The 16,288-nt window shown below is 42.3% G+C and overlaps 1 protein-coding gene across 1 annotated transcript in view; it reads left to right on the top strand.

The window, feature by feature from the left end:
* MAPK1 (mitogen-activated protein kinase 1) overlaps window positions 1–16,288 on the top strand; it is a 98,925-nt gene that overhangs the window by 56,129 nt on the left and 26,508 nt on the right. The window contains exons 2-4 of the mRNA XM_029571416.1: window positions 8,056–8,238; window positions 9,733–9,922; window positions 11,967–12,083. Of these exons, the coding sequence (XP_029427276.1) occupies window positions 8,056–8,238; window positions 9,733–9,922; window positions 11,967–12,083 (490 nt within the window). The remainder of the gene's footprint in view (window positions 1–8,055; window positions 8,239–9,732; window positions 9,923–11,966; window positions 12,084–16,288) is intronic.

The raw sequence follows: 16,288 nt of genomic DNA, 5'->3' as shown, positions 1-16,288 counted from the left end.
TGGAGCGATACAGAGGCATTATGATGTTTTCCGTTTTATTCACCATTCCCTTTCTAATAATTCCCAACATTGTTTGCTTTCTTGACTGCCGCAGCACACTAAGCTGACTATTTCAATGAGTTATCCACTATGACGCCTAGATCTCTTTCCTGGGTGGTAGCTCCTAATATAGAACCTAAAATTGTGTAATTATAGCATGGGTTATTTTTCCCTATATGCATCACCTTGCACTTATCCACATTAAATTTCATCTGCCATTTGGATGCCCATTTTTCCAGTGTCACAAGGTCTTCTTGCAATTTATCATCTGCAAATTTGATTACCTCACTGGTTGTATTCCTTTCCATATCATTTATAAATATATTGAAAAGCACGGATCCCAATACAGATCCCTGAGGCACTCCACTGCCCACTCCCCTCCACTGAGAAAATTGTCCATTTAATCCTTCTCTCTGTTTCCTGTCTTTTAGCCAGTTTGTAATCCATGAAAGGACATCGCCACCTATGCCATGACTTTTTACTTTTCCTAGAAGCCTCTCATGAGGAACTTTGTCAAACGCCTTCTGAAAATCCAAATACACTACATCTACCGGGTCACCTATATCTACATGTTTATTAACCCCTTCAAAAAAGTGAAGCAGATTTGTGAGGCAAGACTTGCCTTGGATAAAGCCATGCTGACTTTGTTCCATTAAACCATGTCTTTCTATATGTTCTGTGATTTTGATATTTAGAACACTGTCCACTATTTTTCCTGGCACTGGTCAGGCTCACTGGTCTGTAGTTTCCTGGACCCCAGAGCCCTTTTTAAATATTGGGGTTACATTAGCCACCCTCCAGTCTTCAGGTACAATGGATGATTTTAATGATAGGTTACAAATTTTTACTAATAGATCTGAAATTTCATTTTTTAGTTCCTTCAGAACTCTGGGGTGTATACCATCCAGTCCAGGTGATTTACTATTCTTCAGTTTGTCAATCAGGCCTACCACATCTTCTAGGTTAACCGTGATTTGATTGTTCATCTGAATCATTACCCATGAAAACCTTCTCCGGAACGGATATCTCCCCAACATCATCTTCAGTAAACACCGAAGCAAAGAAATAGTTTAATCTTTCTGCGATGGCCTTATCTTCTTTGTGCCCCTTTAACCCCTCGATCATCTAATGGTCCAACTGACTCCCTCATAGGCTTTTTGCTTCGGATATATTTTAAAAAGTTTTACTGTGAGTTTTTGCCTCTATGGCCAACTTCTTTTCAAATTCTTTCTTAGCCTGTCTTATCAGTGTCTTACATTTAACTTGCCAACGCTTATGCTTTATCCTATTTTCTTCTGTTGGATCCTTCTTCCAGTTTTTGAATGAAGATTTTTGGCTAAAATAGCCTCTTTCACCTCACCTTTTAAATATGCCGGTATTCGTTTTGCCTTCCTTCCACCTTTCTTAATGTGTGGAATACATCTGGACTGTGCTTCTAGGATGGTAATTTTTAACAATGTCCACGCCTCTTGCACACTTTGTACCTTAGTAGCTGCTCCTTTCACTTTTTTTTCTGCCAGCACCTCCATTTAGGCTACAAAACTTTTGATTCTGTTTCTAGAACCTCCATAACATTGATTAGAGCATGTGTCATAGCATGGCTTCGGACCAGCAGCATATTGTAGGACTTTTATGAGAAGCTAATCGTCTTGTGTCTCATCAATAACTTCTTTGGAGAAAAGCTTAGGGCAATGTCACAAAAATAAAGGACTAGAACATAGCAGTTCAGTCCCTCTCGACAGGTTTCATATAACCAACTGCACCAAGACAGCACTTTAATCATTATAAATAGCCATATTTTCACAGGCGACCCTTCCAGTCTTATTAACAGTACCATCTGCAGCAACTTCGAACTTCAACAGCCTTTTCCCACCAGCTCTAGATGATGAAAACACTGCCAGCTGAAGACCACTCAGTCGGCCCAGCCTAAGCTTGGGCTCAGTTTATTCCATCTGACAATCCAGATTGCCTGTTCAAGTTGGGGGCAGAATCCAGCTTTTTCTGGATGTGTGGTGCCACATTTATTTTTAATTTTTAATTAGATTTATATTGTAATTTTTCAGGTACTTCAAAGCAGATTACATTCAATTACTGCAAGTATTTCCTTATCCCCAGACGGCTTATTTGTTTGTGCCATAGGCAATGGAGGGTGAAGTAATTTGCCTAAGATCACAAGGAGCGGCTGCGGGATTTGAGCCCTGGTTTGCAGCCCACTGCTGTAACTACTAGGCTACTCCTCCACGCCACATAACAAACGACCCTTGGGACCTCTGCAGTTTTATTTACCAGTTGCATTTCTCCTATCTGCCATCAATGCTATAGTCACATCTGCCACAGCTTTGCATGGAAGTTGTCACTTCAGCAGCGGGCGATAGAACCCCTACCAATATCTCAACAAACGCATGGATTTTACTCCAGATACTTTCTTGTCCGCAAGAAATTGGGAAGATTGTGGCCTATTATGGACTTAAGGCATCTGAATAAGCACCTGCTGTGAGAGAAATTCAAAATGAACTCCCTCAGCACGATTTTACCATACATTCAGAAGGGTGAGTAGATTTGTGCCTTGAATCTCAAGGATGCACATCCATCCACCATTCGCATTGGCGCTACCTTTGAATCAAGGTGATTTTTCTGCCCTCTACCAATACAGAGTGCTCCTATTTGCCCTGTTGGTGGATTACATTCATTATTTCCCTGTCCCCCAGAGAGCTCACAATCTGTTTGTACTTGCAGCAATGGAGAGTAACTTTCCCAAGATCACAGCGAGGGATTTGAACCCTGAATACCCTGATTCATAGCCCACTGCTCTAACCACTAAGCTGCTGCTCCTCTTCTCAGTCTCAGGCTGATACAGTAAAGCCCGGGCGCGGTTACCCTGTTTCTAACCCGCTTTGTACGCACAATTTGGACGCCTACGTCTAACCCGCGCTTCAGTATCCGGTCTTACGCGTCCTTACCGCTTCTTGAAATCGCGTATTCCTTTCCGCCCGCGGCATGTATATGATATGTTAATGATCTGATTAGCTATTCCCTCTGATACAGTAACGTGTGCCCAGATTATCGCCTTTTTAACCAGCTATTTTGCCGCGTCTTTAACCTGCACATTTACCGCCTACCCTGGCGTTAGTGTGGTGAACTTAGCCGCCCAGTCCCAAACCAACCCAATCTACAGAAAAAAATGTTTCTCGCACAAGGGGGAAAAATTATTAAAAAAATAAAGCAAGGCGCAGGGCGAAAATCATTTCTGTATTACGCTCGGGCATCAGGGATTGCCAGCTTGACAAGCATCAGGCAAGCCCCAGCAGCCGGCGATCAGCGGCAGGGAGCGCAACAAAGCACCTGTGCGTGCAGCTCCAATTTCCACCTCCTTCGGAAAGGCGCATGAATGCACGCCGTGCCCTGAGCGCCCGGCTGGACGTCCAAGGTCACAGCGTGCGTTCATGCGCCTTCGGCGGGGGCTGCTGGGAGCCGCCTCACATGGGGAGCGCCCAATCCGACCCGGGCTGCTGAAGCCGCTCTCGCCGCCGGCTGCCCCTGGGAGGCAGGGGAACCACGGTGCGCGCCTCAGGAGGAGGGGGAGAGAGGACTGGGGCTGCTCTGGAGCTGTCAGCGTGCCCGCACGGGAGACCAGCACCCATGGATGCCCTTCTGCTGCTGGGGGCTTGCGTGGCCGCGGCCAGGGCAGGTGAGCGGGGGCTGGGGGAAAGTTTGCCCGTGAAATTTAGTCTCTCTTGCCCATCCGAAGGAGGCAGAAAATCGGAGATGCGCGCACAGGTGCTTTGTTGCGCTCCCTGCCGCTGATCGCCGGCTGCTGGGGCTTGCCGGCGCTCAAGGCAGCGGGGTCTGTAGGAGAATCTTCCACTTTCCTGGTGGAATGACATTTGAAATGACAGGTACCAGCGCACCCAGGATACTGTATAGACGCTGTATACCGCTCTATACAGTAAAGTGGATTGCGCACGCCTAGCGCTTCATGGACGCGCTTTGGACGTGGCTTGCATTTGCATCTCATTTGAATACTGTATCGAGCGGTATGTGATCCAAACGAGGGTGCGCCCGGCACTGCCGCACTCTTTCTTACGCGTCCTTACTGTATCGGCATGTCAGTAAATTTGCACAAGCAGTTTTGCATAATCTGTTCTTGTTGTAGTCCACTGTCCACGATGGAGTCTGAGTTGTTTGTTTATTTATGTATTTATTAGGTTTTATATACCGTCATTCGGCTTCATTATAAAGCCATCACAATGGTTTACAAACATGGGAAGGTTACAAACATATTAATATGACTGTTAACAACGAGAGACATCCGTTTGCAAAGTTTTTAACTAGAACTAGCACTATGGATTGCACTAAGGGGCGCACAAATGGGAATGCCCCTTTGTCGCGCACCTTTGGCACGCGACGCCTGGTGGAATGGCACCGTTTAACGGGGGGGGCGGGTCTCCCGATCTGGGGGCTCTCGTCGCCATTCCCTTCTCAGTTCCTGATGGCATTTTTCTTATTTTTCTCATGGCTGTGAGGTGTTGCAGGGTGCCTGGGGATGGTTTACTAAGTAAACGCTCTGCTGCAACCTTCAGCTTGGGACACCTCGCATGTAATTGTTAATTCAGTCTGTTTATTGATGGAAAAAGCAAGTTTGCTTACTGTAAATGGTGTTTTCCGGAGATAGATTGATTTAGCCATGGAATACCCGCCTCTCTCCCTGGGGTGATGATTACATAGCTAGACTTAGCTCTTATCGACTGAGGAGGTTCATGAGGCAACACCTGTGGGGGAATACCTGTACGTGCTCAGGAGAACTCAAACCTCTACTATTGTGGAGAGACGAGTCCGTTTGGTGCCACAGGATGTCGTCACCCACATGTAATAACTAATCTGTGGAAAACATTTACAGTAAGCAAACTTGCAGTTTCCTTCTCTTTGGACTTTCTCAGTTGTAACCAGCCCCTACTGAGGTTATGGCAGCATGAGCCTTCATTTATAACTTTCTGGCATTCCTTCAGCCTCCCTCCCATTTTTACTCCTCTTCCTCCTAGCTAGCCTAACCATTGCAGTGACAAATCTTGAGCTGGGGCCGCAGACTGCTGTGAAACCTTCCCAGTCTCTTACTGCCTCCCTCCCACCATCTTTTGTCATGTGCATTGTAAATATGTTGTATTCAGGCTTTTGAAAATGTATTTGCCCGCTTCCCTGGAGTAAGTGTCTTTTGTTTTTGGGATTTTTTTGCGGAAGACAACAAAAATATCTTTGACCCTAATATGAGGCTGGAGCAAGGGAAAATGGCAGAAATGTCAAGCATCTTACAGGCAGAGGAGTAGAGGGGGAGGGAGGGAAAAGATAGGGTGGGGGAGGAGTAAGGAGAGAGAGAGGACTGTGGGAGTGGTGGAGATTGGAGGAGGAGAGGGAAGACTGCTCTCATGTGGCGTAGAGGAGAGTGAATGGTTTGCACCAGGGTGGAATGGTGTGGACTGGAGGAAAGGAGAGGGCTGTGCCAGGGCGGGGAGGGGTTGCACTCACTAGAGGAGAAATGCACTTCCATGTCCTTCTGCCATGCACCCCACAACAAATTTTATGGGGGGGGGGGGGGAGGAGTGGGCAGGAATACATGGTGAGTGCATTTTGTTCCTGGAACGCCCTGGAATTTTAGAATCCCTGGTTGAGGTGTGCATAGATCATGTGATGTTGTGCAGGTCAGAAACTGAAAACTGTACCTAAGACTTGGACCCATGTTAAAGAGAGATTGTATCCATAGCTTGACTCTTTATAGATCTATAGATATAGATAATTTTTTTTTTGACCCAGCAGATTTTCCTGCTCCTTTGTACTTCCAACTCAGTTGGAACCAGGGCTGGTATTCTGGTATCACAAGCCTTCATTCACAATTACTGAGAGATTTTCCCCTGTTTTGTTTGTTTCCTCCCATCTACCTAGCAACATTTTTAGACTGGTCATTGCGGTGACGGTCCTGAGCCACAGGCCTTGCACTGGGGCTCCTTCCAGAATCATGGGCTCTGAATCCAGCCACTAGGTGTTGCCCTTAAACAATGACTATGACTGCCTTCCTTCTCTACAGCATCCCCAGTCTGAGCTGACCCAGGGAGCAGAAGAACAGACTATAGGGGATTGAAATGGGGGCCTTCTGCATGGCAGAGCATTGCACTAACTCATAGCCACCAGGCTTAATTAGTGTGCAATTCTAGCTTTGTGGCTTAGTGCTAACGTCTCCCTTTTTCTGTCAGGCCCATACACACATTATTTTGTTTCTTTATTTAGGAACATTTATAGCTTTCTATTCTACAGGGTGGCCCATGGAAAAGTAGCCTGCCGCCAATGCACTGGTATAATCTTGTTCATAGCAGATTACAGGATAAAATCTACTAGATAAATGAAGCTTAACCGTGCCGCAGATGCGCAGTAGAGAGCAACTCTACCGTGCATGCGTGGGCAGCACGTCGGTCAGAGCTTGCCTGTAACAAAAATGGCGTGACGAGCAAGAGCAGTAGCGGTGGCGCGCGCACACGCGAGGGAGGGAGGGACCTCCCCCGGAGATCTTCCGTCTGCGCCATCCGAAGGGGTTGTGAATAAGCTGAGAGGGGAGGGGAGTGACTGAGGGGGGGGAGGGGGAGGAGAGAGTGGGGGGAGGGGGGAATGAGGGGGGGAAGAATGAGGGGTAAGGAAATGGACCGAAAAAAAAGTTAATGTAGCCCATTGTTATGGGCTTAACGGCTAGTATAAATATAATCTAATCAAATATTTTTCAACAGTAGTGACAGATATAATAGAAGTGATGAGTGATAAGCTACTGTGACTGCCATGACAACTTTTATCAGGCATAGTGTTTTTATCAGGCAGTATTTTTTGATCTAGCTAGACATTCTGCATTGGCTCTATTGATCATATCTTGAGAAACATTCAGCCAAGACTTAAAATTTCAGACTGAGAGAGTATTCTAGCTGCTGGGGCCCTATCTTTTCCTAAGGATTTAATGTTTGCAATGTTTATGCCTTCTAAAGTTAATCTTTCTCTAGTTGCAGACTGTGCAGATGTCCTGCCCTTTGATGTCAAATGTGTTTGCAGGTGGTAGCTCAGGTATCATTTGCACACCTTTGGATCTGTTTGCGTTTATTTGCTGCTTTTTTTTTTTTTTTGTTGTTGTTGACAAATGTTTGATGTTTCTCTGAAGAATTGTGAACTGTTTAGGTGTCACAGCTCAGCAAATATCAACTTTAGATTTTATGCTTATCAACACTGAGTGCATTACAGTAAATGTATTGAAGTGAAAACATCTTTTTCCATGTGTATTGGGCATGATTCGTTAGTATGAAAATATGCCATAATGAAAACTAGGTGATATATTTTAATATATACATGTTAAAAAGTCAGTTCGGGATTTATTAGGTACATTCTCTCAGAGAACGGTGCTGCCAGTGGCACTGGTTGACATGAACAAATGGAAAGGGTCACAGCTTTGAGAGGGGAGTTCTGTAAATATGATCTCAAATCATTTTGTGCATATCAGGAAATTAAGCAAGCCATGGACAGATTTAAACACTTCAAATGCTTATAGAGCATAAGTTCAGATGACATATTCATTGCACTTTCTAGTAAGAGCTGTTATTTATTTAATCAATTCTATCTATGAAAACTAGAGGGAGAACCCCAGTCTTGGTGGTGTCTGCATTTTGTTTTTTGATCTCATTTAAAAGGTGCTACTTTTACTAATTTCTTAAAGTTTTGTTCTTATGTTATCTGAATTTCAAATGTCCCTTTTTAAAGGACCTTCCTCTGTAAGAGCAACAGTTTTCTTTGTACTAGAATCCTGATTATTGGAGGATAGGTATTTCTGAGCAGTCTGCCTGTGTACATTGCTTCCTGTCATGTCCTTTCCCACTGAACACTTCCCTCCTTACAGTCCAGCAGAGCTGGGTGTGTCTATCCTTGTTTTCTCTTTGGCACGTGTTGCGAGTTTGCTCTGCAGGTATTTTAACATTGGTTTCTCCTGTTCTCTTTCAGTTCTGCCTATGACAACATCAATAAAGTTCGAGTAGCTATCAAGAAAATTAGTCCCTTTGAGCATCAGACATACTGCCAGAGAACTCTGAGGGAGATCAAAATCTTACTGCGCTTTAAGCATGAGAACATTATCGGAATCAATGACATTATCAGAGCACCGAGCATAGAGCAAATGAAAGATGTGTATCCTTTGGGGTCTTGAAGATGCAGTAATTTAATGGTGTTCTCGTTTCCTGTCTCTTCTACACTGGTAGATTGCATGACGTGTCTGACAATCATCCATCAATTGTCCCTTCTAGCAAATTGAAAGGAGAACTTTGTGGCTCAGTTATTAGTACTGATGGGGGAGCTGGGGATGCCGTAGCAACAGTGTTCACAGTTCCTGGGCAAGGGAGTCCCAGCTGCCGGCCAGGCATAGGGTGCTCAGCAGAGACCAATTCTGATTGAGCTAGAAAGTGAAAGAGCAGAAGAAAGCTGCCAGGCATGAAAAAAAAATCAGTAAGCGACAACAGAGTTGATTTTTCTGATCTGGTTTTTTTTTTTTTTTTACCGTGGCAGTTTTCCTCCTGCTCCTTTGGGCTTCCAGCTCAAACAGAAACAGGGCTGGGATCTGGTGCCACAGCTTTCATTCACAGCTATCCAGGGATTTCTTTCCCCTATTTATATATCCCTTTTTAGTCTTCACAGTGACAGGCCTTAACAAGGGTTTCTTCTGCAACCCTTCAGTCATGGGCTCTTGCTATTTCCTTGTAACCAGCCTAGGCTTATAGATAGATTGGGCTATAAATATTTTTTTTAATTCAGTTATGCGATAACTATGATTATCTCCAGGAGCTATGACCACTGCCTCTGTAATATCCCCAGAAAGTTTGATATGAGCCAGACTTTTCTGATCTGTTTAAATCCTATTTCAGTTACATGAAGTTGTGTAGTTATCCTGTTCATGATTTATTTCATATAATTTTGTTCCCATCTTTGCCAAAGTTAATAATAGGGAATAAATGTTAATAGACATAAATTTTGTTGAAAAAAGAAAGAAAAAGATGTCCTATATTCTGTTACTTCAGCACGCATTATATTTGACTTTTCATTGGTTACTGCTGACTGGGAGACTGATATTCATGCAAGAGAGCAAAGTCGTTTGTAGCATGAAATATGCAAGAACTCAGTGTTCAAGAAGACACCAATTTATTTATTTGCCTGTTTAGCAGAGAAGAGCAAGTTTAGCCATGAAACAAGCAGCCTGTTATCCCCACCCCGTACCGTGCAGTCTTCACTGTTCCCAGAGTAAAAGCAGGACCTGATTTTTAACATTCCACTATGGGTTAGTTCTGTAGTGGTGTCCACTGAGGACTGGAGTCATGGATACATTTCATCAACATCGTCTCACGCTGGATCTTGTAAACCATGATTTAAATTTTGTAGAGATCTAACATTTTGTTATGTGAGACTGGTGTAAATCTCTGCAGTATTTCCAAAACTAACTTGATATTCTAGTTTATGATGGATCAGGTAATACAAATGGGGCAAAAAAAACTTGGCACAGTGAACTACAAGTATTAAATTGTGGATGGAAGATGTGTGTGGGGTTGATAGTAGAATCTGGTTTCATTTTCATATAGAACTGTTGTCTTCTGAAATGCACAGATCTGTTAGCCTCCTTACCACTGGCTGCAGATACATTGTGCAGGACCTCATGGAAACAGATCTGTACAAGCTATTAAAGACACAACACCTTAGCAACGATCACATTTGTTATTTCCTCTATCAGATTTTGAGAGGGTTAAAATACATCCATTCAGCCAATGTTTTACATCGTGACCTGAAGCCTTCAAACTTGCTGCTGAACACCACTTGTGATCTGAAGGTTAGTCTTGAAAAACCTATTTGTACTTGAGCTGCATTGACCGTTTTACATTGCTTGTGTCTATTTCTTTCTCCCATTGCTAAGCTAATAGCATTTCTCGTGCTGTGTAAGTTACTTTACAATCTGACTATAGAAGCTTCTAGCGATGCTTTGTGTGCTTAGTTTTGTGTAAGTTTTTTGCATATTGTTTGTTGGTGGAAATCATGTTAAAATGCTTTCCAACTTATTTAATTTGAGGCCATCATTCAGATGAGCAATCCCTGCTACATAGATTGGCTCCCCATTTGTAACATTTATTTGTCTTTTTATTTAAAAATAACCCACACATTATGACATAGTTCACGGCGGATTACACTTGATACATAAGATTGTGTACTCTTGAGCAAAGATATATTAGATACCAGTCTTATGGTGGTTCCTGTGGTGGCAACTGTTCTTTTGTTAAAGTAAGAACTATAGAACAAGAATGAGGTGCACTGATGACATATTTTGGTGTTAAAGTTTAGCGCTGTCTATAGGGTATGGATATGGTGGCATTATCCAGCCCTTTAGAAGAACACTCTTTTAATATCCCTAATATCAAAATGACTAAATTGAATTGTTTAATAATAAAAGAAATTGTAACAATGACCAAAGTTCTCCTGAGCAGACAGGCAGAACTGAAACTGGAAATTAATTAAAGAGCTACTTGAAGGCATTGCAGTACAATCCAGTATGCATAAAAAGTGAATTGTTCAACTCTGGTCACTTGGTACCTTAAAAGTGATTTTTAAATTCAGATCTAGAGAGGTGAAAATGTATTTAGCATGCTAATTCATTGCATATTACATATTGTCCTCTTGTGCTTTTATATAGACCTCACCTATTCTTAGAAGAATTTTGTGCAACACAGAATTTGTGTGGAATTTGGCACTGCGGGTCAGTGGTCAGGCCCCAAAGGGAGGAGAGCTGCATCCTCCCTTAGCTGGAGGGATGCAGGTAGAAAGGGAAGCAATTGCAATATCTGAGTATCTGGCCCCATGATGGGCAGGAAAAAGGTAGCAAGAGTATTGATCTGTGCAGGCAGGAAAGAAACAGTTATGATCACATCAGCCAGCACAAGGTCAACTTCAGCCCACACCAGTGGTAAGAAGGCTGGTGAGGTTTAGTTGGGAATAAAACAGAGGGGTCAGACTTGGGGAAAGTGGAGTGAAAGGAGCAGCAGGGGGATCAGGCCAGGGGAGTTGGAAGAGAGTGAAGGGGGTCTGTGGGAGGAGAGAGTGTGAGTGGATTGGGTCTGAGGGGGAGGGTGGAAAGTATGGCCTTGTGATCTACTCTTACAGTGTGCCAGGGGAATTCTGTATGGAATTATAAATTCTGCAGCTGAGTAATAATTTCTGTAGTGCATTTTAATGAATTAGACAGTGATTTATATTATGTTAACAAATATAAAGCATGTGGCAGCATTTAATTATTTTGACTAAAATACCCTCAGGAGTATTGATCAATGTGCAGTACATAAAAATGAAAATACTTAAATGTGTATATTGTCTGTATCACATTGCTACAAAATCTTACATGTTATGTGCAGCTGGTCAGCATTTAGCCTTATCCTGTCAACGAAGTTGATGAATGCAAAATCACCAAGCGAGTCATTCACCATAGTGCATGTTACTGATACAGAGATTCCTGCTAGAGGAGTACATCATCTCTGCTGTTAACTCCTTAGACAGGGTGCGTCTCCTTTTGAGTGTCTCTTATCCTTCAATAATCCTTCAGTAATTTAGTAGTTATAGTTAAGAATAATTTGAATTTTACATTTGAAAAGCTTGAAAAATTACCAAGTAACAAAAGAGAATGTCAGTAAGATTGCTTGCATGTTTATTGTCTTGCTTTAATTATTTAAATTAGTAACTGCCTGCTTACTATCCAGTGACTTGTGGACAGTGGTAGCTAACAGGTTCTTTTTGCCATCCATCCGTTTGTACATGATGCTTTTGCTTGAGGTGTTCCAAAAGCTAAAAACTGAAGCTTATATCTCTGATTAATGCATTTTGCTAACTAGATCTGTGACTTTGGACTGGCACGTGTTGTTTATCCAGACCATGATCACACTGGGTTCCTGACAGAATATGTAGCCACCCGCTGGTATAGAGCCCCAGAGATCATGTTGAATTCCAAGGTAAGCATTACAGCCTATTCAACACAGGGTAGCCAACATATCCTGGCTTAAGAAAGAGTTTAATTTCTATCATGGTAATACCATTTGGAAACACCAACCTCTGAAGAAGACCTTGCATATTTTAGAACTGTTGCCAGGGTTTTATCTATTGTAGTACAATACCCTTAACTGCAGATGTTTGTGTCTACTCTGTGATAATATTCAGAAGCTGTTTGCAGTGCTTGTCAGAATTAATGCTATTGAATTCTGATCTTAATTCTGCCTTACTGAGATATTAGATAGGCAGCATATCAGAGATTTGTTGGTTTCTATAATTAGTAATCAAGATATTTATTTCATCCTGCAATGTGTAGCTCCTCCTTTGTTCCTCTAGTTAATGTTGTGCAGCATTAGGCACTTAAGCATTAAGACACATATATATATCTAAGGTTACCAGTTACCTGCATTTTTTTTAGGCAAGGATGATCCAAACTGATTTTTCTCCATTGTGAAAAAAAAGTACAAATCCAGACCTGTTTTTCTTTGAAAAATCAGAACTATAAGTTCAGGCCTATAATTTAAACCAGAAGTGGATCAGGCTTACCTGAAAAAATTGGAGTGAGTTGCCCACCCTACATAGAGCTGCCCTGATGAGCCACTGGCAGTGCTAGTAGACATGTCTTTGATTCTCAGATTCAACTTTTACTCCTTAGCCGAACTGGGAATGCTGTGGAGTCAGTGTTCACAGCTCACAGGATTCAACAATGTCCCCTACTGGCCAGGTAGGGGACATGTGTTCCTCCAGGCTGTCCCGTGGCCTCCATAACTGAACACAGTATTTAAGGTGGGACCTTCCAAGAAATTTATATGGAGGCCATATTAACCTTCTCTTTCCTGCGGAGATATTTCTACATAGGAATCAAAATATAACATTAGCTTTACCAGGTGCTGTATTACCAAGACAAGCTATCTTGAGGTCATCTTTAGATAATTATTCCTTTCTTGTTTTCATTTTTTGCCCTTCCAGTTGATCTGTCTAGTGAATTTTTGCTCCCCAAATGCAGGATTTTATACTTTTTAGCACTGAAACTTGTTTTCTAAACCTTAAACCATTCTTCCAGTTGTTTTCATGTTCCCTTTCTCGTTTTTTTCACCCCTTCATGTGGGCATATAGTTTGATTTTTGTATCGTCTGAAAACAAACATTTTCTTTCATTAATCAGTAATGCCACTAATAAAAATTTTGAAAAGAACTAGTTCTAGCAGCAAGTTTTGGGGTACCAGATTAGTCACTTTATGTTCACCATTGACCAGCATGTCCTGCCACTTAACCAGTTCCTCATCCATTTGACAGCATTCTCTTCTACTCCCATATCATCCGGCCGACTTACCAGATTTGTGTATGGAAAAGTGTCGGACTCCTCCCTGACCCACCACTTGTGTTAACTCTTTAAAGAGCTTAAGTTTATCTAATTGGAGTTCCCTTTGTAAAGCTGTGTTAGCTGGTGGTTTTTAGGTGCTGCACTCTCTCTGTACTCTTGTTTCTAAAGTTTTGCCCACTGCTTGATTTAGACTATTGGATCTTTGGTTACCCACTGTGTAGTGGGACTACATCTGCTCTACTTTAGACCCTCAGAGCCTCTCCCATCCTCAAGTTATGTTTGGAGGCTCATTAGGGACCAGTTCAGATTGAGCTAGAAGCCCAAAATATTGTGTGGAAGCTGCCAGGCCTGAAAAAGAATTGAGGCACAACAGAGCAAGCTTTCTGGTCTTCTTGAAGCACATTCCAAGTATGTTAATATATTCACAAATTTCTGGTAAGATGTGGAAATGCAAATTCTTCCAAGGTATGTTCCTGGTGAACTAATGCATCGGGTCACAATGAAGCATCACAGCTCTAAGACTAGAAGAGGTGGGAATGAAGCTTCAGTAAGTGCCACTGATTGACTTCAGTCCTTTATTCATCCTGGTGGGTTTCCCTAGTATCCTAAATTAAGGAGCGTACTATCAGACTCGGAAACAAAATTATTTAATCATTTATCAGTGTTTGGTTCTTTCCAAGAATACTGTGGATCTTTCTTGAATCAAATATTGCTTCCATCTTATACTTTTATGGAAAAATGTTTTAGAAAATTGGGGCCCTCAGACATTAATGCCACAGGACTTGTTATTTTAACCCATTAACATATTTCTTGGCTTGTTTATAGGCCTTTAGCTTTTCATCTTGTATCACAACTCCACAGGCATTCTTTAGTTATGGAATTTCAACAAACAGGGCCATCAGCACTAATCAATTAACTGGAGTCTAAAAAAAAAAAAAAAAAAAAGTCTTTGCAATCATCCTTGGTTATACAGTGTTCCTTTATAAACAATAAACTTGTGTGAAAGACAAATATACAAAACATTTGCAGGCTATGCACCGCTTTGTTTGACCCAGAATAGCAGCACCCACAATCAAATTAACAAGAATATTAAGTCTTTGTGGCTGATGCAATAAAGTGTGCCCAGCCTAGCACACAGATTTACATGCAGATGATGTGTTTTGGACGCGCTAGACTCGCACCCAACGCAATAAGATTAACGTGTCCAAAACACGTGTCCAACTGTGCCCATCACATGGAAATTTCATGTAGATGAGGCTATTAGTCCCTGATGCAGAAAATCGCTGGGTGCCCAATGCACACTTTTTAACGCAGCAAATTTAACTCCAGCCCCGGAGATGCAGGTAAAGTCAATCCATGAGTCAAGGGCTCATGAGAAATTAAAAAATACAGCCCTCTGTGGTTTCTCCTTCTTAGTATCATTGTTAACACTTAAATTTACTGCTTGCGGTGTTTAAAAATAGATGGTATATTGGCTTGTTTTAAAAAAAAAAAAAAATCTTCTGGACGCACAATTTAGATGCCCATAGCAAGGGGCACTTAACTATGGGCGTCTTCAGCAACCTCAGCAAAATTGGCCAGAAGAAGCGGGATAAAAACAGATGCTCGTCTGGGCTAGAAAACTACTTGCTGAATTGGAAAAAGCTCTAATGTCTGAGGGTCTGAAAAGATCTTCTATAAGGTTATACAGGGCCATAGAGACACTCCAGCCTCCTTAATAACTAAGTGGAATGATGACCTAGGCTTAGACTTGGATTTGGAAGACTGGAAATATATTTTGAGAAGGACATTTAAGAGATCCCTATTCTTTAGGAGGGTGGAATTGATATACAAGCTCCTTCACAGATGCACTGTGTTTTTTTGCTCGTTTCGCTCCCTCCATGTCTAGGGCTTGTTGGAGGGGGTGCAGACAAGATGGGACTTATCTGCATATGTGGTGGTCTTGTCCGTATGTACTCGCCTTCTGGAAGGAGGTGCAAAAGGAAATCACCAGATGCTTGATTGTGCCGGTGCAGCTTACCCCATACGGGTGCCTCTTGGGGGGGGGGGGAACACGGGTATACTACTTCTTAATAAATCTCGAAGGAAGCTGTGTGATCAGATGGTGTTGGCCGATTGTTTTACTGTGGCAACTTTTTGGAATGCGATCCCCTCATTGTCACACTAGTATAAACAGCTTACAGAGGTTGCCACGATAAAAAAAATCTTACTTACTCATTGCAGCACAAATCTTCAGTGTACAAAAGTGTGTGGGGCCCATACTGGGACATGCATCCTGTTTTAAGATGTGGAGTTTGAGGATTGGATTTAATGGGGGATTTGTATTCTTTAAGGTGGTCAAGTATTGAATGGTTTTTGTATACTTTTTTTCTGGTATTGTTTGTTCCTGTTGCAAATAGTTTAAAAAAAAAAAAAAAACCACGCCTGTATTGAGCGCCAGTTGCAATTGTGGGTGCCCGATGCATTTAAGCACTAAGGACACACAATTCTTCCCTAGCGCATCCTTTTTTATGCAGCCCCCTCATTTAAATACTGCACCAGGAGCCCAGGGGATATGGCTGCCGTGCACATTAGGGAAAACGAGCGCTCAGTATGCGCACCTGTTTTCAATGTGCATCTTATTGCATCGGCTCCTTTGTGTGCCTTAGTCCACCTCCCTTTCCTATAATGGCATAAGCACAAGCTCTGCATCTCTGACCTCAGCCCCCCGTTTCCTCTGGCAGTTTTATTTTTCAAGATTCTGTGACAAGTATCAGCAAAGTCTGTAGCAGATTTTCCAAGAATGAATGGCAAATTTGCATAATTTTGCATAGATTCACATCTCTCACTGTGCAAAAAAGTGTTT

The sequence above is a fragment of the Rhinatrema bivittatum genome, chromosome 11 (genome assembly GCF_901001135.1).
Source record: "Rhinatrema bivittatum chromosome 11, aRhiBiv1.1, whole genome shotgun sequence".
Lineage (NCBI taxonomy): Eukaryota > Metazoa > Chordata > Amphibia > Gymnophiona > Rhinatrematidae > Rhinatrema > Rhinatrema bivittatum.
Note: the sequence above shows the minus strand (reverse complement) of the source record. Positions and strands in the feature narration are given on the sequence as shown.